General features: G+C 41.5%; 1 protein-coding gene across 1 annotated transcript in view; it reads right to left on the minus strand.

The window, feature by feature from the left end:
- Positions 1 to 15,715, minus strand: part of jam3b (junctional adhesion molecule 3b) — a gene marked incomplete at its 5' end in the record, with an annotated part of 38,225 nt that extends 22,510 nt beyond the window's left edge. Inside the window, one exon of the mRNA XM_037120524.1 lies at positions 15,520 to 15,715. Within this exon, the coding sequence (XP_036976419.1) occupies positions 15,520 to 15,715 (196 nt within the window). The remainder of the gene's footprint in view (positions 1 to 15,519) is intronic.
- Positions 15,716 to 25,884: the final 10,169 nt, after the last annotated feature.

Here is a 25,884-nt window from a genome sequence, read left to right on the forward strand (position 1 = left end):
TCCTCACCACTCTCTGCACAGATGGCATGAGCAGCGCTCATTGCAAATGCTTCACATTCTAGTCCAGGCTGCCTGACCCCTTCCTTAATCCTAATTAGGAATGCAATTTCCACATGGGCCCTTTTCAACCATGATCAAAATAAATGTTTGTATGGCTACGGGAGTGGCTTATGGTTAGTATCATTTCATGATTCCATGAGTCCACTGATTGTGACGCCATTTTAAACTGATCTCTAGAGCAGGGGTTTACTTGACTGTTGCTACTGTGCACTAACCTACATCCTTTCCTGTGAGTCAACAATGAACTGGTCAGATAATAATACATAGTGGTAAATCCCTGGATAACAACCTGCTGCCTGTCCTCCCCTACTTGCTATACTTAAACATGCACACGCACACACACACATTCGATCCTCAATAAAAATATTCACTTTTTTTTTTTAAGCTTTCTGTCAGCACGCCACAAAAGATTAACTCATAATTCCTCTATAACATATAAAGATCTGGAAACCCTCACATCTGCAGATATCAGGCTAATCTGGATGCTGGGATATTAACATGGGTCTTTTTTTATTTTTGACCAGCCAGCAGTTCCTTTACCTAATAATGCTCATTTGGCCAGAGAGGTGGGGGGCAGATGAGCCACTCTGCCACAGCCTGCAGAGATAAGCGCTCATTGTTGAGTGCGTGGACGATGAGCGAAGCCGACCACGATGAGCTAAGGCTCAACTGACAACTGAACAATAATACAACACCACACAGCAGAGACATGTTGACTTAGCAGGTCCAAAAGGTTTAATCTGCCTCACTTCCTGCATGCTCCAAGGATGCCCGCTGAAAAGAGCCGAACTGAAAGGGTGCTTTTTGTGATGCAGCCTTTAGGGACACACCAACTTTTCATACAACTCTGCTGACTTTTATTTTAAACTGTTTTCATGAGCTGCATTCCCACAACCTGCACATCTCACCAGCACGGACAGGAGTTGAGTGTTTATTTAATACCTCTGCACTGGCAGTTCTCTCATCTGAGGCTCACTTTGACCAAATGACACCAAGCAAGTAAGCACGAATGCCAACAGACAAATGCAACGGTGCATTAAACACACACAGCAAGAGTGGAGCCACGTGCACTCACGTCTTGAGCTGTGTAGCTGCACATTTATGGTACTCAGGAGCATAATGTGTGAGATGGAAGCAGGAAGCTTATAAAGTCTTCATAATAGGGCCTCCCAGCAGCATTCAGCTCAGTCATCAAGATGCTATCAGTTCTGAAACAGCAGGCCCAGGACAAATCCCAGTATTTCTAACGTCTACTCTTACAACAGTGGCTTCCCACAGCCCGGACTATTAACTGGTCTTTGTTCTCACGCTGAAACAAAAGGCATTTTGTGTAGTAGAAGTCTGAATACTGGAAAAGCACAGTGGTTAGATTGACATGATGCCTTTCTGATCACTGGTGGAGACAATGCTTTCAGAAAGCCTCTCTTTCTTGGGTTTATTATTTAAGACTGAGTTCTTAGAGCTCTACCTCATTTCACAACACTTGTTTTTTTCAACAGATGACTCATAACTATTCCACTAACCTGTTTATATTCTTATAAGAATCATACACATGCCAATTTATTTAACCGTTTTCCACAAACCACAGACTGTACCAAGACTGGTGAGAGCATTGAAATCTGATGTACTGTATGACTACAATACATCATCAACAAGGCTTCTAAATTCATAATCAACTAACAAACTCCAGATGCTGTTTATTGAAATACAATATACATGAGGGTTTACTCAGCATGTGATTGCTGAACAGTTTAATATAAAACAGACAGAAGGGAGTGTCTGCTCACTTTGCGAGAAAAAAGCTCAAGTCAAGTCAGCATGGTCAAGCCAAGAGTCATGGGTCACTGCTAAATGATCTGCTCTTTGACAAAGATTTCCTTTAAGGAAACGCTCTCGCAAACTGTGGCAACTGGCCCGCATGTTGTATAATGCTGTGGGTGGCAATTCTAACTGTTTCATTGTTCCTTAGTAAGCACTTATGTGGAGTACATGAAGAGGAGTGCAGAATCTGAGGTCGCCAAAAGCCTGTGACTGTGTGGGGATGAATGGTCACAGGTGAAATGTGCTTTGACAGGCAGGCGTGGTGGAGGGGACTGGGGTCAACTCATTTTTAAAACAAGACTAACTGGAGAAAGCGATGGCACAGGGGGCACCAGCATTTAGAAAAAACAAACACAACTTTCACCTCTGTGGAATCCCTTTGGAAAGGTCTTTCTAGGTGATGTTGGAACTCGGTAGAATATCCACGCTATTTTTCTGAGGCATTTAAATTGCAAGAAAGCTCGAATTTGAGAGACATGTCAAAGGATAGTTTCACCCATAAAGTAAGTCCTCAGTCATTATCTACTTACCCCCATGCCGATGGAAAGTCTGGTAATATTTTGTTTTCCACAAAACATCTCTGGAGATCCATGGTAAAACAGCATTGCAGCATTCTTCTTAACAACTGGCTTGAAAAATAATCTAAACATTATCTAATAATGATTTTGGAATCTCAGGGCTTCCTGAGTGGAAGTTTTTTTCCTGTTGTTTTCTTTTGCTTTAGAAAAAGTCCCTGTCTACTTCAGTTGCTTAGGAGAAGCTGCCATGCTGTTTTGCTGTGAAGCTCCAGAAATGTTTTGTAGACTTACGAAACTTTAGGCATGTGTTGATAATGACTGAATTTTTGGTTTTGCGCAAACTTATCTGTAAACGTTCAATTATATATCTAATATTTACTAAAATTCCATGGCTTTACACAGAAATCATAATATATGAACAAACAGCTTTGTCTTTTGTTAAGTGTTTATTGAAATCACTGAAATAACTCCTAATTAACAGGGTGGAGTTGCCTTCTCTCACATACTGAAAGCAGACGTCCAAATTCCATTTTGCAAAACACATTAACTGTGAATAAATCATGTCTGTTGCTCATCAAGAGACAGTTGTTTATGAACATTATGTGCCTACTATGTAACACTACTTTGTGCCTCAATAAGTAAACAGATATTGAGCCATCAAAGTGCGCTAATTCCAAACAAGAATTTGCCAACAAGCAGCCCCTCAGACACCAAATGTGCATAAAGGCAGTCTCTCGAGTCAAATAGTTTGGACAGGCTGGCTGAGCTGTGGGACAGGGAATGCTGCTTAAACAACAGCTGGGGAGGGAAACCATCTGAGGCTCCTGCTGCGGGCGACTCCCCCCCCCCGCTGGAGCCGCACTTCTATCACCTGCTCAGGGAGGAATCCTTGATGGGTTTCCGTGGGAAATACCAGACAGAGGCATCAGACAGCCAAACGACCGAACATTTCATGCCTCCCATTCTGTTTCCAGGCTGTAACATCAACTATGCCACCACGCTTACAGTCACACAGGAAGTAAAGGTGTACCGTGCATAGTTACAGTGCGACCTACTGGTCCGGGCAACAATGGCTAAGTTCCAAAGTGCTTTCCTGGTAAGAATAGAGGACAGCTGGCGACCTCAGTCACCTGCTGTCTCTGCTTGCATCCAACATTTCTGCACTGTGGCATTCCACAGGCTGAGCTTGGCATACATGTGCTGTCCTGTTCAATATTGTGTTGATTACATGGAAAATGATGTCCTTCGTGACAGTCAAGACATAGTTTAGTGCCACAGGAAAATAATTATTTTTTTGAAACGAATCGTTTTTTTTTTTTTTCCCCTCCTATAGCTGAGAGTGCAGGAACATTTTACTAAGCAGATTATGATGTGCTTTTTGGTTGGTGTTTACATGCAAACACAAAAACAAAAACCTGCACACATCTGGCGCTTGATCCAGTAAGGAAATCCAAACCTCATGGCGTTAACCTCGTCAAATTATACAGAATTTGCTGCTGCGTTACATGCAACATGGATCTGGAATGATTCAGCTGTTTGAAGGAAAATTACAACCTGCTAACTAATTACGTTACAAGTGCACATTAGTGAGCAGGATATTCCATCAATCAGAAATGGAGTCACTAGTCTGGCAGTAATAAATATTCCGACTGCACTGGATTCCGTGGTGTGGACTCAGCAGGACCAGCCCTGATAAGCCACAGCTACCACTGATTGGCAAAACGCCAGACTCAATCTGCTTAAATGCATCCGTCTCAACACAGATAGGACAACAGTATAATAGAGTGGGCATATTTCCCATTCATGAGGATCGTTCTGCTCATGTCTGACTGGAAACCTTTAGGTTGGATACCAGCACATTACTGCAGTCCTTCAAAGCTCATCTCTCCATGCAGAACAGAACGTCTCACTGAACGTTACCACGCTAACAATTGCCCCAAAGGAAGCCGCCCACAGATGTGAACACTGATGATCTTGAGTGTTGATGATCTGAGATAAATCTGTATAGTCACTCAGTTCCGCATGAGTGATCCGCGGCGAGGGAAGGGCGGAGGGTTGGGGGTGTAAGTAGGGGGATTCATTACATATGAGCGCTGGCTGGACGGAGGCTGTTTAGAAACACTAGTCAGCATGGAGATACAGATTCCCTCTGAAATTGTGGTGGAAAGCTTATGAAACCATAAAATCATTGTTCTCGCTTGGGTCAGATCAGGCCAGAATCAATGGCTGTGGGGCAGCAATGTTTTCAACTTTGGGCTGCGGCCTGTTTTATGCTTCCCCTCGTGTTCACCAGCCGCACACGTATTCTGAGGCCTCATATGAGAACTGTAAACTTTACCCCTGCTGACTACATGGCTTTTGTTCTTGTGTTTTCTGCTGTTGTGTTTTTATTTTCTCAATAAATTATTTGTTGGCTCTTTGCTTTTGTATGTTGAATATTTTAGGAACTGCACATCTGTGCTCTCTGTATTCTTAGGTTCAAGAGCTTTGAGATGTGGCTTTGTTTTTATTGATGAGCAAGACATGAAGCAGACTGCAAATAATCACTAGTCAAGCAACTGAGGAACCACGTACAATTTTGTCTTAGCGGGGTCTACTTTTTCTAAGTGTAAAAACTCTCCTAGCAAGATGTTCAAGTTGCTTTCAAACCCAGATCATACAGTCATGCTAGGTATTCTCAAGTCCCTCCACTAAAAGGTCTCAACAAAAATGTTACATTTGTTTTGTTCCCACAGATTTTGAATAAGAAGTATGCACAGGGGGAATATGGTTCCGCAGTCACGATTACGATCAAATGTTTTTCAACTGTCCATAATGAGTCCCACTGTGTTATAGGAGTGCCTTGCTGGACCAGTGGACTGCACTTTTAATTAGAAATGATCAGACAGAATGGAGCTTGTCTTTAGGGTACAAGACAGCAAGTTCAAAAAGAACTGCTTTATTAATCCTGCTTTGATTTTTTTATTTTCATTTTCTGAACTTTCTATATAGTTTGAAAATGGGAATTCACAGGAGTAACAATGCAAAAGAATGTGGCCACATTACTGTCAACTTAGTATGTGTTTTGTTTAACCTCTGTTAAAATATCTGTTTCATCTATTTTGGGATCTTTCTACGCAGCAAAAAATAGTTTTAATTGACCTTAAAAAAAACCCCAGTGGGTCCTTTTATAGTCACCTTTTAAGCCCTCATAATGACCGTTGTATAAATATATTAATCTGACTTTGGAAGTAGAGCAGTCTTGCAAAAGGAAATGGCTGAGGTGATAACATGGTCATTTTGGGAATGACTCTGCCCTTACAGGATATGAGGTTTAATGTTGAGAAACTGACAATTTAGGCTAATTACAGTCTTAAAGAATACAGGAAATCCCCAAACACAGTTGGGCAGTGGAATATTCACTGACTCATCCTCTGTTTCTGTAATTTCTTCCCATTTTCTTGTTTTCCGTCATTTAGCTCAAGTCGATACAGAGGAAAGCATCTGAAAATATATTTCAAAATGTTGTTTCCCTTAAGCTCCGCTGGTCCGTGGACAGTCTTGTCAACAGTTCTCTTAAGTCTCTGTGAAGGTTTTGTAGCTAAAATTATAGGACAGTCACAACCTAATACTTACTGCATGTCTCTGATCGGCTCTGAAGCTGCAGCCTTGCCATTCTGAGTGACCTGTTACAATGATGACAAATGCCCAACAAACCACTGAGTCACAATGAAATCCACCCAAATTGCTCTCTCCTCTTTCCCCTCTATTGCTTTCTATGACACACATGTAAAGCCTCCTCTATTGGGGCTCAGTACAGGGCCAGCGACCATGTTACAAACTCGTCGCCTATGTCTGGCATCCTGACAAATATCTGAGGCACTTGCTTACCCAAAGTCTGCCCTCACACACATGTGGCGACAGCACTGTGTGCACTGAGCGCTCTTGCATGATCCACAGCAAAGGCTAAAAAGCACAGATGATCCAGGCACTCCAGATCTTTTCTGACAGAATCAAGAAATTCCATTAATGCTCCGAGAAATCAACCATTTCCACTCTCTTTAAGTATTTATTCCTGTTCCACCCAATAACACTTTGAATGAGGACAATTCTTCACACAGCTGGGGGACTTTTTAAAGGACGAAGGGGAAGAGCACCGGGCTGAAAGTATTCAGGATCATCTAGACTTTGTCACCATTTGACCTAAAACCCACCGGTGTATGTGGTCGATAACGTCAGATCGATGCCATTTTGAATTACTGTCTACTAAAAGATATTTTGGCAAGCTCTAAAGCTGCAAAACAGTGCTATCAATTCCAGTTCAATCTCAACATATTTATCACTAAGTAGTCCAGAAGGGATAGCCCTCACACCATATGGCCACATGGTCTGGTTACAATCTGCCAACTCTATCTGTCCAGTCAGCTGAATGCATTCTGACTGTACTGGCGGACTGTCTACAGCAGCATTCCTTTTGATTATAGCTACGATACAGCTTTTGGAATTTACATGAAAAAGTTTTAATTATAGCTGTATATCCTCATGTACCAATTGAATAAATAGCTGGATAATTTGGGACATAGCCATACTAGCTTTCTGGTGATGAGTAGACTGACACCACTCTCATGTTTGTAGGGTAAATATGAAGCTACATTCACGAAGAAAATCCCCCTTCCAGCCTTGCTAAGGTTTACTTATTAACACCTTATATCTCATTTGTTTTATCTTAACAACTTGCTGTTTTAAGTGCGGTTATGTGAAAAATTGTTTCTGGGAGCTTAGCAGTTACTTCCAGCTGGGAAATAGACAGTCCACTGTGACGTCACAGTACGTTTTGCTGACAACAACAGTCGCAGCTGTCACTTTCAGCTCTCTGCTTATTTTATGCACAGCGTTGCTTCACTAGCAGTCGTTTGCTGTTTTATTCAATGCTTAATTGTTGGCAATTGATTATAAAATTAATTATAAATATCAACTTTTGTTTAAATAGGTTAATGCTTTTGATGTGAAGCTGAAGCTTTAGAAAATGGTTGGTTTGTAGTACTAGTAAATTAAGACAGCACTCTGCAGATAGTGAGCTTTTTTTTCTTTTTTGAAAGTCCTGTATCAGGTATTACCAGTGTTAGATTAAACAAATCAGAAATTTTAATTCATGCACTTAGTTTAACCATGCTATTTGGTGGATTGTGTTATCTTTGGCCAGAGCCAGGTTAGCTATGTCTTCTTGTTTCCAGTCTTTGTGCTGAGCTAAGCTAACCGGCTGCTGACTCTAGACTCATAAACAGTCTATCAGACAGTAATAGGAGTGGTATCAATCTTCTCATCTAATCATCTGCCAGAAAGTGCACTTCCCAAATGTTTGAACAATTCAGTGAATATTTAATACATGCCGTATAAGACAATATATCTTTTGGCTCAAATAGTAGACGCTTCAGAGGCTCTTAAGTGTAATGTCTTGTGGCCTGTCAAAAATAGTCAGAGTGACATTTGAATTCTATGAGGTTGGAGATAATCGAGTATCGAACTCCAGAGCACACTGAGGCAGTTGCAGTACTCTTACTAAAAACAAAATCCAATTTGTGATTTATTTTCACAGTCAGCAGTGTCCTATATTATTTTAAGCTGAACATGAGATGGTGTTAAGCATGACTGCAGATGATTTGATGGTGAGCATTTACCTCATTGTACCTCAATAATGAAAGTCTGAACTGATACAATTACAAAGCCAGCAGGGCCAGCAAGAAACATTTGACAGAGAGACCCACTGCATGTCCATTATTACTCTTACACACATGCATGCACAGGCATGTTAATCATCACTAATAACTCATTGGGATGAGCACCAAGATTTCTGTGTCATGTCTTACCCCAAGCACTCTGAAATCCCCTCTCTGCTGACTGTCCTGCTAAGTATGGAGCTACTTAGCCCTTCTTTTCAGAGATGAAGACTAAGATCAATCTTTGACATGGATTTCTGACCACGAAGAAAATGATTTGTTTGTTCTTTTCAGATACACATAGGGTGTTTCAGAAACTTGCTGTCATTTCTAAGCTACATTCAGTGCTTGCTGAGTCTAAAAAAGGCCCGCCTTGCCAGCATGCAATAAATAATTTCCTCATTTTATTTATTTTTAAGTTGAGAGCATCAAGGTCTGGGTCTCGCTCACTGACCAAGCCTCATCTATCATGTCTATGCTGTGCTGTTTTGAACCCATTTCGTGCTGCCTGCCAGAGGATGCCAGTAAGTCACATGAAGTCCTCTAGTTGACATTTAGTGTCTCTGCTAAACTGACCATATCTACCCCAAACAATTAGCGTGAACAGCCTTGTTTCTTTTGAAACTGAAATTCTGAAATAATTTACCAAAGATAATGTTACATGCTTTTATTATTTTGATAGCTATATGTGTGACAGGTGCATCCACAGCCCTACTGCCTCCACAGTAGCATGCTGCAGGCCTGACATGAACCTGGATGTGGTAGATAGAGGTGTGGAAAACCCATAATTACAGGCTACCAGATGTAAGGAAAGGAAATGAGCTTCAAGCACAACTGCTCCTGATTAGCAGAGGGAGTTCTTGAGCTAATAATAACATGTGGTACAACAAGCTCATTTGCAACGTTGAATTGCAGGTACAGCTCCTCAGATGAGATCTCCTTTCCTCCCAGTCTATGATCGTCTCAGCGCTAGATTGCAAGCCAAAACCACCATCTCATAGTGTAATAGAGATGATATAAACCAGGTATACTCACAAAAAAAAAATGTATTGAACTGCCAAAAATATTTTACTTCAGCTTCCTCAAACTCTGCTGATATGAAGGACATTACTGTAGGTTCGTCATTCTGGGAGGTGTCAGTGGAGAGGTGGAGTCTTGTCTTTCCAAGGTATCGAACATCCACAGTTGTGTTTATGAAGTTTACAAAGCTCCCGCGATATCTTATTATCATGGCCATGTGTCATCAGAAGAGTAGAATTCCAAAGACTGATGTTTACTATTAAAAGAAAACATTAAAAAAACACAACAAAACCTTGCAGTGTCCTTTTGCCATGAAACGTCCTTGAAGAAAATGTTAAATCCACGACATCCTGAAGGCCCCCTGCTTTATTTCTTTTCAGAAACTTAAAAGCATGCCTGTTGTCTCCATCCCATTCAACAGCAAAGCTTTAAGCCAGACAGTGGCTACCTTTAGAACTGATTTTGAAATTGTGGTATTATAGTAGGGCTAATGTGGATCTTAGTATTACTGGAATTATTAGTCCTTCAAAATCTCCTGAGTGCCATCAGGCTGAGATGTAATATTACTTTATTTCCTTTGTAGTTATTTGGAGCAATTTTATGTTTAAAATAAAAACGTTATTGCTTTAGATATTTTAAAACAAGTCCCCATCTCCTTCAGTTGTCGGAGAATTCTGCAATTCTAGTTTGCTGTGAAGTTTCAGATATATTTCATGGACTGAGAAACTTCAACCAACTATCCCTCGGCATGATTTTTCGTTTTTGGGTGAACTGTTCTTTCAAGCTAGAAGTTTTGTCCACAATCACTGACATTATATATGTTTTAATGGTGGGCCTGATGCTGTGGAATGAACAGTGATCAAACACCTGAGGTTGTGGGATGACTCTGCCTTGTGGCTATTTTTAGACAGTAATTGCCCTTTTGTTACAGCCTGGTAAACAAAGATGAATCCGGAGCGATTATCTGGTTATGACTCTCAGTGGGAGCGCAGCCTCAAGCTTTTTCCTTTCAGAGTAACAGCGGCTCAGCCACATGTAGTTCATTGGCTCTGCCATGTCATTAATGAAGCCCCTAATTATTTCACTATGCTGACAGTGTCCCAATGTTTGATCGATGGCGGTCTTTTTTGACCTATTGATGCACTCCGTCAGTATCCAGTGAACCCACGCGCAGGAGAACTGCTATGGCGCTTCCTCCCTCCAGGGACCATGTGACTACAGATAAAGATCATCAAACAGGAAACCTCTGTCGCTGCCCTAAGCTCAGGCAGCCGGCACAAAAGCGTCTTGGACTTATCCTGTTGATCTAGAGTAGCCTAAACAGCCGATAATAATGTCTTGTCAAAACACACAACCACTTTACCCTCCTATTGAGGAAGAGCCATCATTTCCAAAAGGTCATTACCCTAAACAGAACGACTGTTTTCTCCTGACTCCCTCTCTTGTCTGGGTATCTGATTATTAATCCGAACATGTTTTTCTCGTAACCTTACTACATTCCTTTTCCACACCGAGACCGTTATAATATTTTCATATGGGGTTTTTGGCCAGCATGCACTGCCTGAGGGCTGGTTTTAGTTTACGACCGATGGTTCTTTCACATGATAGTGTTATTGACATTTGAAGCACGCACATGCCAATGCCATTTCTGGAACGTGAGCACGTTCGTGTTTGCCTTTCAACCTCAGCATCTGCAGTAGCTTACTGTGAGTGAAAAAAAAACATATAAAAGCAGGACAGAAAGCTGAATCCTTCTCTGTGTCAGGTTAAAATGGATTTCTGTCTCAGGAGATGTAGCGGCACACCCAGCTTGTTTTCTGAACGCCTTCAACTCGCAACACTGCTGAGCTTTCTTCACAGCTCCCCCTTTCTGCTCTGACCTCAGCTAGCTCATCAACAGGGGTCTCTTTTATCTCTGAGGAAAACAGGTGGTTATGATTGTTACTCAGTGCACATATGATGAGACGGTTTCTCCCCCCCATGTGTTTTCTATTTGGAATGCTGCATTTGCTAACACGCACAGTCAGGTTTGGGAGGGACGCAGCAGATATTTCTGGTTGCGCCTGCGACGCTGCTCAAAACACCACCACCCACGCCTGCTCAGCTGTTTCGGCTCATTCCACAGTAAGGGCCATGTGCTGCTCTGACTTTATCCCATGGAGGGACTGTTGTTGCCCAGATATCCACATGGCTGACTGCAGTGATTTAGATGTGATCGCAAAATTGTGTAATTTTCTAAAAGTTATCGGACAGCTCGCAGTAAGGACATATGCTCTACATTCTACAGCTACCATGAGTGTGTTCTCATGGTAACTGTAGATTTCCCTCCTGCTGCCAAGTCTGACCTGAGAACAAATAAGACAATTATAGCCTCTACACAGCCTGGTTGAGTTGTGAATGTTACCGTTATTCCGCCTCACCGTTCTATATAAAAGGTCTGAACAAGGAATGACGGGGCATTGTTGTTCTACCTTTAAGCCATCAGTGGTAACAGCACTGAATGGACGTCATGATAAAAAGGATGAGATGGCAGGATGGAACATGTGCTGCAACGCAGAACAGTTAATCAAATTAATGAAAATCCATCGCCAGTTATTTTGAAAATGTATAAATTGTATCAGCCTTTTTTCAAGTGAAAATTGCAAACATTTCTTGGCTCCAGCTTCGTAAATATTTGATACATTTCTTTAAGTCAGAACATAAGAGTCTTGAGTTTTTAGACTGTTGGCTGACAAAAGAAGCAGTTTGAAGATCACACTTTGGACTGTGGGAATGTGTGATTTTGTCAACATTTTTCGAATTATTCAAAATTTTATGGCCTGAAAAATGTTACCGCTCTATAGCGAAGATAATCAGCAGATTAATCAATAATGACATTTCCACCCCCCCCCCAGAACTGACATCCAGGAAGCCGGCATGCCAGTAGCACATTCTTCGGTTCAGTGTAAAAAGAAGCAAAGCCAACAAAATGAGCTCGTTATGGCAGTATTGTGGGACCTCTGTGTAAAAACAGCTTATGATAAATCTATTATGCCACTGACACCTTTCACTCAGGGTTGCCTGGGGGGAAGAAGTCTTGACTTGTAACAAACAAATGCTCAGCAGCGAGGGACTCCTTTCTGTTTGTCTGTCCCTGTTTTACTCTGCCATTTACTGTCTCTGCAGTAAAATGTCAGACTGTATGTGACTTGCCCACAGGGGCCGTACATGCCATTCAGAGAGTGCTCCAAACATTTGCTCACAAGCTTTGGGTTGGGTAGGGAAACATCTGACAACAGGCAGCTCCTAGGGGAGCCACTATCCACAGTTATCTTGGGGCACACCGACTCCTGCCACACCAAACGGCTATGGCACACATGCCAAACGATGAAAAAAAGTGCCGACACTTGGCTCTGATTTAGACAAATGTTTAAAGAGCATGCTGGGTAACGTCACCCGATCAGCACCCCAGTTATGTGTGGGTTAGCGGATGTTCAGTGCTGTCTGGATGATGCAATGACTTATCAGCAGAGAGCACAGGGGAGGCTCAACAACAACCTAGTGGACAGCTTTCTCTCTTATCTTATCCATTCAGATAAAGAGAGGGCTTGAATTGGATTATGCTGACAGCCATGAGTAAACACAAAGATAATGTCAAGTCATAAAAATGTCAATTGCACAGGACGAAAAAAAAGATTTCAGCACTTGAGCAAGTGTGAAAGCTGATTAAGTGTGAAACAATGGTTGTCTTCCCTGAGTCTCTGGTATAAATAGATTTTTGTTGTTGATGATCAGTTTCAAAATTGCAGCATTGAGGTCTGATGTATAGCTTTCCACAAGTGTTTCTTATAAGAATCAAAGCAGTGATCTCAACGTTTATATTTGCTCTGTACTAATCCACTTTGAGTTTCTTCCAAGCTCCCAAATATCTTGGCCATACTCTTGGCAGGACGGTTCTGGCAGATGTCCTCTTAAAGTGCGTACCACGTTCTTTGGAATGTTTTAAGTGAAATGGCTCAGGTGAGGCCAACAATGGAACATTTTGACACATTCCATTAGATCAGAATGGAAAGTCGGCTGTAAGCATGTGTACTTAAAATAACAATGGCCCTCATCTTTCGGTTCGCTGACAGATGACTGGGCTGATATTTGCAGCTAAGTTCAGCCATGCTGGGTTTAGCCTTGCTTGGAATGGCCGGGGCTGTGCGGCCATTAAGATGAGCGCTACCCAAAGAATGTCATGAATTGAAAATAACAAGCACATCTCACAGACACGGAAATAAGTGTGACCTACGGAACAAGAAGCGAAGTACACAACACGCTCATTCCACCGAGCGTTCTAATTACAGTCGGTGTCTATTAGTAATCAGTGCCTATCAGCAACAAATAGTTAATTCATTACACAGACTGCAGCCAGCTTTAGTCCAGCCAGATTTGTCTTGTATCTAAAGATGGTCTGGCTTGGAGCCAGTCGGCCACATGGTTAAGCCCTGTCCAGGCAAGACAAAAGAAATTCTTAAATCTTCACCAGCTCACTGCCCCCCCCCCCAACCCCCACCCCCTGAAAATGTCAATTGTGCTGCTTCCATGCCCTGTCACAGATTTACTCGGGGAACATCATTACGAGCACTGACTTTGAAATGTATCGCTTGCAAAAGGGGGGAAAAAAAAGAAAAGAAAATGAGCACACAGCCTCGAGGTGTGTCAAGAGAGACGGTGTTGATAGCGCCGAAACAGATTTCAAACAAGCTCCAGCGCAATTCCTAATTAAAGCAAAGAGAATAAGCCAATTCACACACTTGAGAGATCACAGGGGGTTCTTATGTCTGTCCGTCCCCTTTGATCTGTGTGTCTGTCCTCTCACACCTTGCCTCATTTACGTCCAAGGAGAGAAAAACAAGCACAACATTTCATGGAAATATGTCGTGAAAAAATTCAAAACACCGTCATCCGCAAATAAACAAGAGAGAGAGAAGAGATTGTGGATGTTTTTGTAAAAGAGAAAAAGAAGTTTCTCAAAACATTTGTTACACTTAAAATGAAACTTAATTTCTATGGCCAGGCTCTGGGTATACTGTCTGTATCAGGGATGGATGATTACCTATTCCTTTTAAAAACCTGAAGGCCTGAAGACAAGAGCAAAGAAGACAAAAACAACAGACGGTTTTGACAAATTGCTACACAGCACAGCAACAAGTGGCTCGTCTCTGTTCTGTAACAAATAGCCCGCTGTATTTGATACTTAATCACATAAAGTTCGCCTACACATAAGTAATGACTTAACATTGCTTTTCCTTCTAACGCCGTCCAATCATGTCCGTGACTTCACGTTAAAAGTACGATAACTTTACGGGATTTCCGCCCGCTTGCGTTAATATCTACAGGATAGTGCTTCGCTCCTACAGGTGACCGTTTATCGCCTCCAGCCACGGAATTGAAAAAGCGGTGGGGGGGATATAGGGTCTTTAAGGTTGATATAGTGAAACGAATCGATTTTCTGACGGCTGTTTCTGTTTACCAGCTCAGCTCTGGTGCGGTTTGAAAGGGTCCAGCAGCAGCAGCAGCAGCAGCGGCAGCGGGAGGAGGAGAGGGGGCGGTGGAGGACACCCACTGGCCTGGCTGGCTCCTCCCGCGGACAGCCTGCTTTATTCCGCCGCAGGAAAAACCGTTATCTCGCATCACTACTTCCAACATCTCGGCCATCACCACGGCTCCAAAAAAAAAACAAAAAACCCCATGTTGAATAGTTAACGGCAGCGAAACGGCATTAATTCATATTTAATTCACAGCCGCCGAGTCTCTCTCCGAACTTGCGAGGCTGAAACTTTTCCAGAGTGAGGACACGAAACGTGGTGGCTTCACCAGACTCTTGATAATGTGCCGCTCAGTGAACTGATGCAAGGGCTCAGCCTTTCGCTCAGTTGGTCAGGCTATGCTAATGGATAAGCGCAGACAGTTTGTATCAACACACAGCGGCACTTTACTTCCCTCATTCACTCCCGATAAATAAAAAGAAAAGAAAAACAAAACTGCGAAGGGAGAGTCGGGCGATGAATCTGATGCACCGCAGCCGCTTGAAACCATCGCTCGAGCCGTGCGTTCGCCCATCATGTTTACACTAAGTTCTATCAAAAATGGCGACTATATTTCTCATTTCGTTAAGAGAATTAATAACTGTATTGACTTCACGCCGAAGAGAGCTGTCCGGCTGTCACTCTGGCTTGACTTTACCGTGAGTTGCGTTCAAATAGGGATACTTCTGAGGTCTATTATCTATTTTATTTTTTTTGCCCCACGCTGGAGTAGAAAAAAAAAAACAAACCTCGACCAAACAGACGCCGAAGTGAGCGGCGCTCGACGCTCACCTTCCTCGGGGGAGACAAGGGGCGAAACAAAAGCAAACTTGGCGTGATTTGTGTACTTACAGTGAGTTGAGAGGAGAGTCAGGAGGCAAGCCAGACGTGTTTTCGCCATCTTGGAGTCGATGCAATACTCGGTTTGACTGGCCGTACATGCGCAAAGTAGCCTAAAGAGCTTTTGGTGTGGATGGAGAGGGGGGAGAGAGACACAGGCGGAGACCGAGAGAGAGAGAGAGAGAGAGAGAGAGAGAGAGCGAGAGAGAGAGAGAGAGAGACACACAGAAAGAGAGAGAGAGAGACGGAGCGCGAGAGGGAGGGGGGCATTATATTAGGTTTCCATAGCTACCTAAAGCATCAGTCACACAGACAAGAATTTATAGTTGACACGACGTGGGAGGCTTTTTACTACTGTGGCCTTATACTGTAGGCTGGCAGCAGCTGGGAGCTCAGATAGGAAAACCACCAGCCTCCAGCCCTTTATGTGTTGTGAGATGGAAGAGGGGTGTGCAACAAAGTATCTAACAGACCACATTCACACTTTTCCTTTTGAAATGAAAGGAAGGCAAAGTATCAGGAGGTAATATCACAGCTATTACAGGCCGTGTAGTAGCGGAAGCCAGAGGCGATAAAAACTATTAGGCACAATAGTTTGACTATGATCCAATGTTAGGTATGATTGACACACTGAATTATAATTAAAAGAATGGTTCTAGCAGGTAAAATAATAATAAAAAACAAACAAACAAAAAAAAACAAACAAAAAAAAAAACATTGATCTGTAACGATCACTCTTCCCTCGCATGTTTGAGCCTCCACAAAAATGTGTGATATGTTAAAAGTTGGGTCTGGCAGCCTGTCACTGCTGTGACCAATCACAGGCAGCAGGCTTTCAATAAAATATTCACTTGCCATTTTTCACTGGCTGTAAATCACAGCCCTGTCGAGGACCGTAGGCCTGCTCATATGTCGGAACTCGGTGACAGGCACTACGACCGTGTCAGCCCAGAGCTCCCTTACCCCATTCACATGAAAGAAAAAACCCCCAGTCTTGGAAAGTCCTGTTTTTGTCATAGTGGATGCGGTCTGGCCTCCAGTTCAAGTGACATGCATTGCTTACATCAAGCGTTTTTTTCTCCCGCTGAGCCCTGTTATAACTCTGCGATGACAGCTGATGCAGCCTGGAATATAAACGCCTCTCAGTCCATGCCTGTGACATGCTATTCAACCTCTGCAGACAGTTCCACAACAGGCAAAATAAGGTTATACGCCTGTGCTGTAAAAATACCATATATCCAGAACTGTTTGACATGATCCGCAAGTGTGTATCGATACTACATCTATGAAGTAAAATCTGAGATGATTTCAATACTCACTGCATATTTCATTACTGTGCTAATTATGGCTAAATTTAGACTATGTCTAATTATGCTAGCATGCGTAAGAATTGTCTTACATAACACATGTTAATCTGTTATTCAAGTGAGATTCTCATATGAATCAGGTGTAGTTATTTTAACCACACTCTTTGCCTTGAGGCTATGCTCTCTAGGATTGTACTGTTAGTCAGAATGTTGCAGTCTTGTATTACAGTGTTGAAAATGTCTTTCTGATCCTCAACAAGGGATAACATATATAAACGACATCAGGTGCTGCTTTTGATATACTAGGAAATCAGGCCATCTCCACTTTCCATGTACAGACTAAATTTACCCAGTGAAATATAAGAAATAATGTGTGCAAACTAAATCCTTCTAACCTGATGATTAAAAAGAATAAATCATGATGTAAATATGAATTAAAAATAACTTGACAAACTCAGTGAGTGTATGTTTCCTTTAAGGGGGCACTGGGTAGTTTTGGGGGAAAAAACAAAACTCATAATTTCAATAGTTGCAATATTAATGAGGTAGATAAGGACCCTGGGACACTGTTCGAAGGCAGGGTCCGCTAAACATAAACAAAGTAAGTAAATCAGTATGAAATTGTGTCAGTTTGTTCAGTCATGAAAACAGAGTAGGTTTGTTGAATTGATGAATTGATGATGATGAATTTTTCTTCCAGTAGTACTTTGATAGGTGCCAATGGTGTGTCTCAGTCTCAGCCATTCACCCCCCAATCATGTGTTTCTGCTCTATGTAACTTCAGTGAGAGGGTAGGCTCACAGTGTTACATACATGTTGACTTCAACATACAAGCTTTCAACACATCACGTTATTACGGCTTAATGAGTTTGTTTTGTAGTTAGCACCTACATTACATTTTTAGATTTTTTACAGACCAGGGATTTGCATTAACCAGTTGGACTGTGGGGGTTTTCTACATAATGTTGCTTTAAAATAACCATTAAAGGCTTTCATAAAGAATTCATATTCATGGTCACTACAGCACCGCCTTTTGGTCATTGCACAGTGATTTCAAAATTGTTAGAAACATGCACCAACATGGTTCTGCACACCTTTGCTTTAATGTAGCTTTAATGTCACGCAGTCTGAATAGTTGCAAATTAAACAGTATCATCAACTGATGATTACCAACTTGTCATGCCTGATATTGATAAGATAACCAGGAATTTCATGTTTTTTTATGTTTTGAAAAAGAAGTTCATAACCTGTGGTTTATGGACACGTGAGGGGAAAAAAAAGGGTAAAACGTGGTGAGCAAAGAGGGATAATGATGACAAATAATATTATAAATTCACCATTATCCATCCATTAAATTATGATTTCCCTAACAGTATTTGTGCATGATTATATATATATATATATATATATATATATGTTCTCTGTCGGTGGTCTTCGTCATCATCTTCTGTTATGATGTCGGCTCGGTCCATCTTGACAGAAAAAGCACAGGTGTAGACTAGAACCATTAATGATGATTCTGGGCATTGCGATGGCCAAGTTGAGGCAGTATGGTGATTAATGTTGTCAATTCAGCGTGCACTTTTCCTGCTTAGATGAATTAAAATGTGGGTGTGACCATATCAAAAGCAGTGTGACTGAAAAAAATTAAACCAATGGAGCACTTATGGCTTACAGTGATCATATCAACTGTTGTAGCTCATGAACTTGTTGATTTGCTCGCTGGAACACTTTTCTCTGTAAGGCTAGCTCTGCCTGTTTACTTCCACTGCTCTTGTCTGGGAAACCTGAAGGAAAATGACTGCCTATGATCATGGAACTGTTTTTTTTTTTTCTTCCTTTTCTTCTTGTCGAGGCAAACAGAATTAGACCACAGGGCTTTCATGTACTCTGCTGCCATAGCCCATGGGGAAATGATGTAGAACTGAAAGAGATGGGCTCTCTGAGCCAGTTTAAAATGATTATGAAGGATTTCAAGGCAGATTAAATAAGAAAATGATTATTCTTTGTTTAGCTTAAATCTGTTTAGTCTCCCTGCTGACATGCTGCTGCACTACTGCTCGCATAATGACTTTTGACTTAGCATTTACCTGTTTGTGACTTTAATTGTTTTTTCTCATGAATATTTATGTCATTATGCTAAGTATGCACAGCTGCAGTGTTTGTCATGATGCCTATTTCTCAGCCAAGTCTTTCTTAAACAGTTAAATAGTCTGAGCAGATTTTTTTTTATCCCAAAGAGACCACCTTGCTAAATAAAACACAGAACAGTGCATTTGTATTTCAATGACATGGTAATAAAAAATTAACATCCAGATCTGAAATATGTCATCAGTTAAATCCCCTGCCTTGAGTGCCATTTTTTATTCTTTACCTGTTTTACATTCTTATTTCATGTGTTCAGCTGTAAGATGGGCCTTTAGTGGCCCTCCCTCCTTCCTGGTTGGTGTAGCTCTTTACACACAGGCCGTCATCCATGGATCAACCAGCCAGATGGTAATATCTAATGGCATCCCAGTGGACCAGAGATTCCACTCTTTTATTAATGTCTTGCCAATTTAATCATGCACTATCAGCGAGGAATTACAGTACTTTCACTTTGACCAAATTACAAGCCAGTGCACGATAAATACACATAAATAGTTACAGTGCACTGTGAGGGGCAAACAGATGTAAATATTTGCATATAAAAAAGATCTATTTCTAAAGCATGAAATCCCCCAGGTTATTGTTGTGCAAATGAAAAATGGCTAGTGTGGCTGTTCAGAATGGCTGATATCACTGCCGCTCGATGCAGACATCACTGCCGTCAGGTCAGGCAGTTATAGGGCCCAAGCATGCCCTCCAACAGTGTTTACTTTCAATGAGCAATGACTAAAACTGTTGTAGCATGGGGAAGTTGTTTCAGACGTGCATAAGGAATTAGATTCAGCAAAATAATTAACATTATAAAATATATTGTTGGTTATGCCCACTCAAATGTTAAAGAGTCAAAAGATGGATAAATAGGCTATCCAGTGCTTAACTCCTGCAAAAAAGAAAACCCTGTAATTCTTTACATTTCAGTAAACAATATTTTTTTACACACAGTCTTTTTAAGAATTTCCCGCTTCTCAGGCCGCCTCAATACATCATAATTGGATCAGCGTGTGCCTGTAGCAGTGTGGAGAATTTCCTGTCACATATGCCTGCCTACACTCTAACCTTGAATGAAACATGTTAAAGGACAGACATACACACTCCAGCAGCTTTTCGCCACTAACTTCAGCAGTAAGGAACCGAGCGAGAAGATTTATGGCTTACATTCTGATGAAGATGAGCTGATATGAAAGTCTTCCCACATGTCACTTGTCCATTAAACTTTGGATGCTACTTTAATGTCTTCGGTCTTGGATGTTCCTATGAAACATGATGATGTTGGGTGCTCTTTTTATATGTCTGTCTAGACTAGTGGCAATCACTGCTCATGCTGAAAATCCATTTGGGTTTATTCTAAACAAACTGCTGCTGTGAAGAACGTACTTGCCAGCTGTTGACATATCCTTGTCTCACTTAGTTCTTCTCTTGGCCGCATCGATATTTTGCCACAAAAGGGTAAACCTGTAGAAATTTGTATGGAAGACATTTATTTAATCAATCACAACCTGTTGAATCCCATAAGTCTTGTGTTTTCCCAATGGTTTGAAACCCAGTTCCAATCCCAATATCAGTATCTGTCAAGGTTGTCGCGAGGGTCTATGGCCATGTAAGCAGCTCTCCGACGCTTTGGCCTACTTAAACACAGCATTCCTTTGAGTTACTGTAAAAGCTAATTTTAGGATGCTAACATGCTCATAATCACAAAACTAATATACTGTTTAGCAAGTATATTGTTTAAAATGTACACCATCATGTGCAAGTAAGAATGCTTACACAAGTTGATTTGCTCTAAATAAAAATGCACACCACGTAGTAAGCCTACTCAAAAACTTTCGAGAAGATGACGGAGCTGTATGGGAGGCAAAGAGTCCACCAAAGTTCTTACAATTCATACCGAACGGATATGAATGTGTGTCATTGGTGGCGTTAGAGGAATGTACAACATTTCATAGCAGTAATTCAGTATTTGTGGAGATACTTCAGTCCGGACCAAAGTCGACCAGCCGGTTGGTTACAACTGCTGGCATGGCCACCACTGGCTTGGTTAAAAGTAAAATCTCACCACAAGTTGTGATAGATTAAAACATTACTAACCTAAAATCATTATTCAAATACTCTTGGATCACCACTGACCAATTAATATTGCCGAAAATATTTAAACAGGTTTAAAATGAGTTTACCAGCCAACAATAATTCCCAAACTTTGCGCTAATTCAAATGTCAAAACTAAATATGCCAATAGTTGAGTGAGGACTACACTTTAACATACTGTGTAGTCCTGGGAACAGCTGAAAACACATACTCAGCAAGTAACATAACTGCATATGTACTTCTTACAGTTCAGTTGTCTCCATAGAACAATGCTGTCCTGTCCCACAGAGTGTAGACAGCTGCAACACAACTAAATTATGCACCGAACGCATCAAGCTTCTCACCGTGATGTGGACGGGAAGAAGTAGAGCCCTGAAACACACAAATATCCACATACACGTCCATACACGCTACATTGCCTCTTTTGTTTTCATAGTGTTTCTTGTGTCTTTTGAATAATAGAAGTGCCCAGAGACTTATTGAATTCTCAGATTTACTTCCAGCACTTAGAACAACAGTCCCCCTTTCTCCATCCTCTCAAAACTCAAGCTGCTGGCATTGAGCCGACATTGTATTCGCAAACCTTTTTTTCCTACTTACTTAACCGAGCTTACTCTTGTAGCGCACTCGCCGAGAATTGCAAGGATAGGGGGAGCAAGAGTTGTTGAGCAATGCATTAACCCGGGATTGAATAAAACAACAGAGAGGGTACTTGAGGACCATCCCTTGCTTCTTTTCCACAACCATACTGTGTTAGTCTGTCAGAACACTTTACATTCAGTGTTCTATGTCCTGTATAATAACTAGTTTTCTGATTTTTTCTATTTCACTTAAAGCATTTATTGTTTGCCCTGACAAGAACTGATTAAGGCTTTATCATTTGTGTTTATTCAATTTCATTTGACGGATAATATGTCTGCTGTCCCATCTTCGAATGACACACACACACTGTAATCTGTCATTTTTTCTCTCCCGCGTTGCACCTATAGTTGCACCATAGATAGAAAGTAATATCACCTGTCAGTGTTGACAAATCAATACATTACCTTTCTAATCAATGCTCTAACCATTAGCCACTAACACCAGGATGTACGCTTTCTGCAACTCAGCATGGGTCTTCCGCAGACATGAGCAGCTCCTCATATAACCTGTACGTGACATTTTCTGAAAAGAAAAACGGTTATCTTGCATTTCTGGATCCATGGTGCATTTCAATTTCTGCAGATGTCATAATTAGGGATGTCTCAGTCCGATCTGCAGGATCGGGATCGGGCCGATATGGGCATTTTTCCACTGATCAGGGATTAAAATTTTGAGGGAGGTGGCCCAAACCCTAATCCTAATGAATATTAACCCTAATCATATAGTAAAAATATGTTGTATTGTCTCCCCTCAATATTTTGTTACGGAGACGGTATGGTTGGGGGATGTAATTACACCATGTCAGTGCTACTGAATAGTCATATATAGAACCGTTTTTCAGAGGAATATTAGCTGTGGTGTGTCTTTACTATCATTGCGCTCTTTAAAAACTACATGTTGTTATTTGTCAAGTACTTATCATAAATAGCTATCATATGAACTGGTATGAAGGGTATGAAGAGAAAGGCGCAATTACAAATCCATCTGCTAATTTAGCACCCGGTCGGTGGATTTATCAATGCACAGCACAGTTAGGCCGCAGCTATTTCAGAGCCATGGTCAAAGCCATAGATCCAGGTGCAAACCTCATGTTGGGGTTATAGCAGGTTAATAAGGGGGATGGCATCCTCCCTTATCCACCCTCAAATTGCCCACTAGATGTGCTAGCAGTCAGTTTTCAGGGGATGAAGATATTGGTTGGTCCACCACTTGGAATATCTCAAGATTACACATCCTTAGATGGACTGCAAAGTTGAAATTTTGTACATTCATTTTTCTCTCTGGACTAATTCTAATGACTTTGGTGGTCTCTAATCTAGCACAATCATCAGGCCAAATGTTTTGTTTTTTTTTTGTTTTTTTCCCCCCCAAAACCTTGGTTTATGACTTACTTACAAGGATTCGTGAGAGCTTCAAACCATGCCCTTGTGGCTAAACCACAGTGGCTCGGACCAATCAGTATCCCGTGAGGAACTACTGGCAGCTACAGGCCTGGTTGAGGTGTGATGACAGTGAGGCGACTGTTCATTTTAAAACAAAATGGTGGTTAGCTGCTATACCATCTATTATATCAGACCTGGAGTCTATTACATTGCAAAAAGACCAACGGGTGGTGCTGAAGACTTTTCTTTAATGGAAAATATGTTGCAACCTTCTCTTGATTACCTTAGATCTACAAACTGGTCTCACTGCTAGTGCTGTCCTGTTTTTGATCTGATTCAAAGTTAGCTTTAAGTTTAAAGTATGATGTAAAGTCTGCTTAAAGTTAGCCCGTGAATGATGGTGATAAAAGGTTAGTCCAATCACTTGCTATACATTTTCGAAGTTAGGTTTGAAAGTTACTAATGACAATCCCATCAGCCTCAGCTCCACTTCGTTTTTAGTACAAAATAATCAATACTAGCATGTTGTTTTGGTGGTGCTAGCTGTATTAAGATGGTCAGAGAGGAAATCGTTTAGCCTGCCCAAAGCCAGCCTGCTGTTGTGAGCATGTTGGCAATGCTGATGATAGCATTTAGCTCAAAGCCACAGTCTGACGGAGTTGATAGCGCGCCAGACCTTCTTAATATTTTGGACCTAAAGGGTATGATCATGGTCACATCAACAATCTAATTCGTCACCTATTTGGCCAGTCATGTATTTCTATAAGCACATGTATCTACCTATAATTTAAAGCAACACACAACCCTTCCCTGGGAGACATAGATAGGAAATGATCACATTTATAGACAGCTTGATTAATTGAGTATCTCAGGAACACAACTTATTTTGTATGAGAATATGCGATTATGCTGCACAGACTGCTTACGTAATTGATGTTCCTGCTGTTTATCTGTGTGGAAATTCAATCTTAGCTGTCGTCCTCGCTGATGTAAATGTGGGAAGATAAAGACAAGATGTTTGTTCTCCAAATCAACTCCCAGTTTCTCTGCTTTAGCTCTCAGTGACCTTGAGGTGCACCAGGCTCTGTCAACACCATAAACTGTGACTGTGTGGTGTCCTCATTACTGCCAAACATAGACATGTGTACCACCAGACTGCACACAAGCAAAAGCCTTCTGCTGCTCTCTCACCCCAGGCGAGCCATTTGTTTCTCTTCTCACAGAAGCCTACATCTCGCCGCGTCTGCCCTCGCAAGTTCCCACAGCGATCGAACGCACGGCGGTGTTGTGATTGGAGTCACAGCTCGGACGTGCAGCATTTCAAATGCCAGATGGACACGTTGGCTCATTTGCGGGGAGAGAAATCCCTTCAGCTTGTTTGGCTTGAATACGAGTCAACATTGCCCGGGCACTGTTAGTATCCACGGCAAACATTTATGTTTCCACAAGATCAGGGGGTTTTAGAGTCATCCTCCGGTTGTGCTGGAGAGTGCCTTCATTAGCATATTTTCTAGTTTTTAACCATACAAACACTTAATTGCACAACAGCTTTATATGAATAAAAAACATGATAAATGTGGACATGTTTCTAAACATCAATTTTCAAGCTCAAATTGTAAAAATGCGGCATTAACATTATTAGCAAATATATTAATTCAATAATAAATATATTATAATGTGCTTGTTATGACTATGGACTATAAGATCATGCTAACACACCGCTATTAAACAGATATAATGTTTACCATGTTCTCATTTGTTTTATAAAAAACAAAATACTGGCAAAAGAGGAGAACTGACCTGATGATGGCGCTAGAGGAAACATCAGAGGCTCACCAAACTTATTACTGTTCATCCTTAGGGGACCTTGAAAATACGTACACACTTGTGTGCCAGTTCAACCTCTTAAAGTTGAGGTATTTCATAAGATGATGAGAAAATGTGCCCTACTGGTTACACTTGAGTAACAGAGAAATGATTACCAATGTCAGTGGGCTCCATCCTTTGTGGACCATTAATGTCTTTACCAAGGTTGATCCAACCAGTTCATAACTATCCTATTTCAGTCTGCGCCAAAGTGGTAGACTGACCTAGTGACCGATATTGCTGCTCAAAGTGGGGCTAAAAATCAAAGAAAATTCAAAGGGGTTATAGATAATGTATAATAAATGTATATGGTGTTCCGTTAGTGACAATACATAAGTAAGTCAGCTTGATGAACATTTTCATTTGATGTGAATTGTGACCCCTGGTCCTCAAAACACGACAGGCTTGTGGTTAAACCTGTTAGAATCCACTGCTCAGCAGCCCAGGGACCACCTCTGCACCACAGCATGACACCGAACTGGTGTCAGTAGAGGCAGACGAACACGCACTACTGGGATTGTTGTGATCTTGCCAATAGTCCGTGGCGGGAATGTTGTGAAGCATCTGTTAAGAAATGCTGCAGTGAGGGTGATGTTCAGCCCATGCCAGTTAATCTGAGCTGACTTTCATCTGAATTACACTTGGCACTGAGAATACGTTCCTGTCTTACACACTCTCGATAGCTTACCACATCCGTATCAAAGAAGTCTAGAGAGAGTGCGTGTTCTTGAGTGAATGAAACAACACATTTATGTATCACATGGCAGTAACAGAGATGGGTTGAGGAGGGCGGTGGGGTGGTCAAAGCACGGGACTTCACATCCTTACTCATGTCTGTTGTGGCCAGGTTATAGCAACAGAAGCACTTTGGTAAAAATCAGTAGACTGTGAGTTATTTTGTCTAAAGTCAAGACCATGTTTCCCCTAACCTTAACCTCATGCTGTCAGTG

This window comes from Acanthopagrus latus, chromosome 13, assembly GCF_904848185.1.
Source record: "Acanthopagrus latus isolate v.2019 chromosome 13, fAcaLat1.1, whole genome shotgun sequence".
NCBI lineage: Eukaryota > Metazoa > Chordata > Actinopteri > Spariformes > Sparidae > Acanthopagrus > Acanthopagrus latus.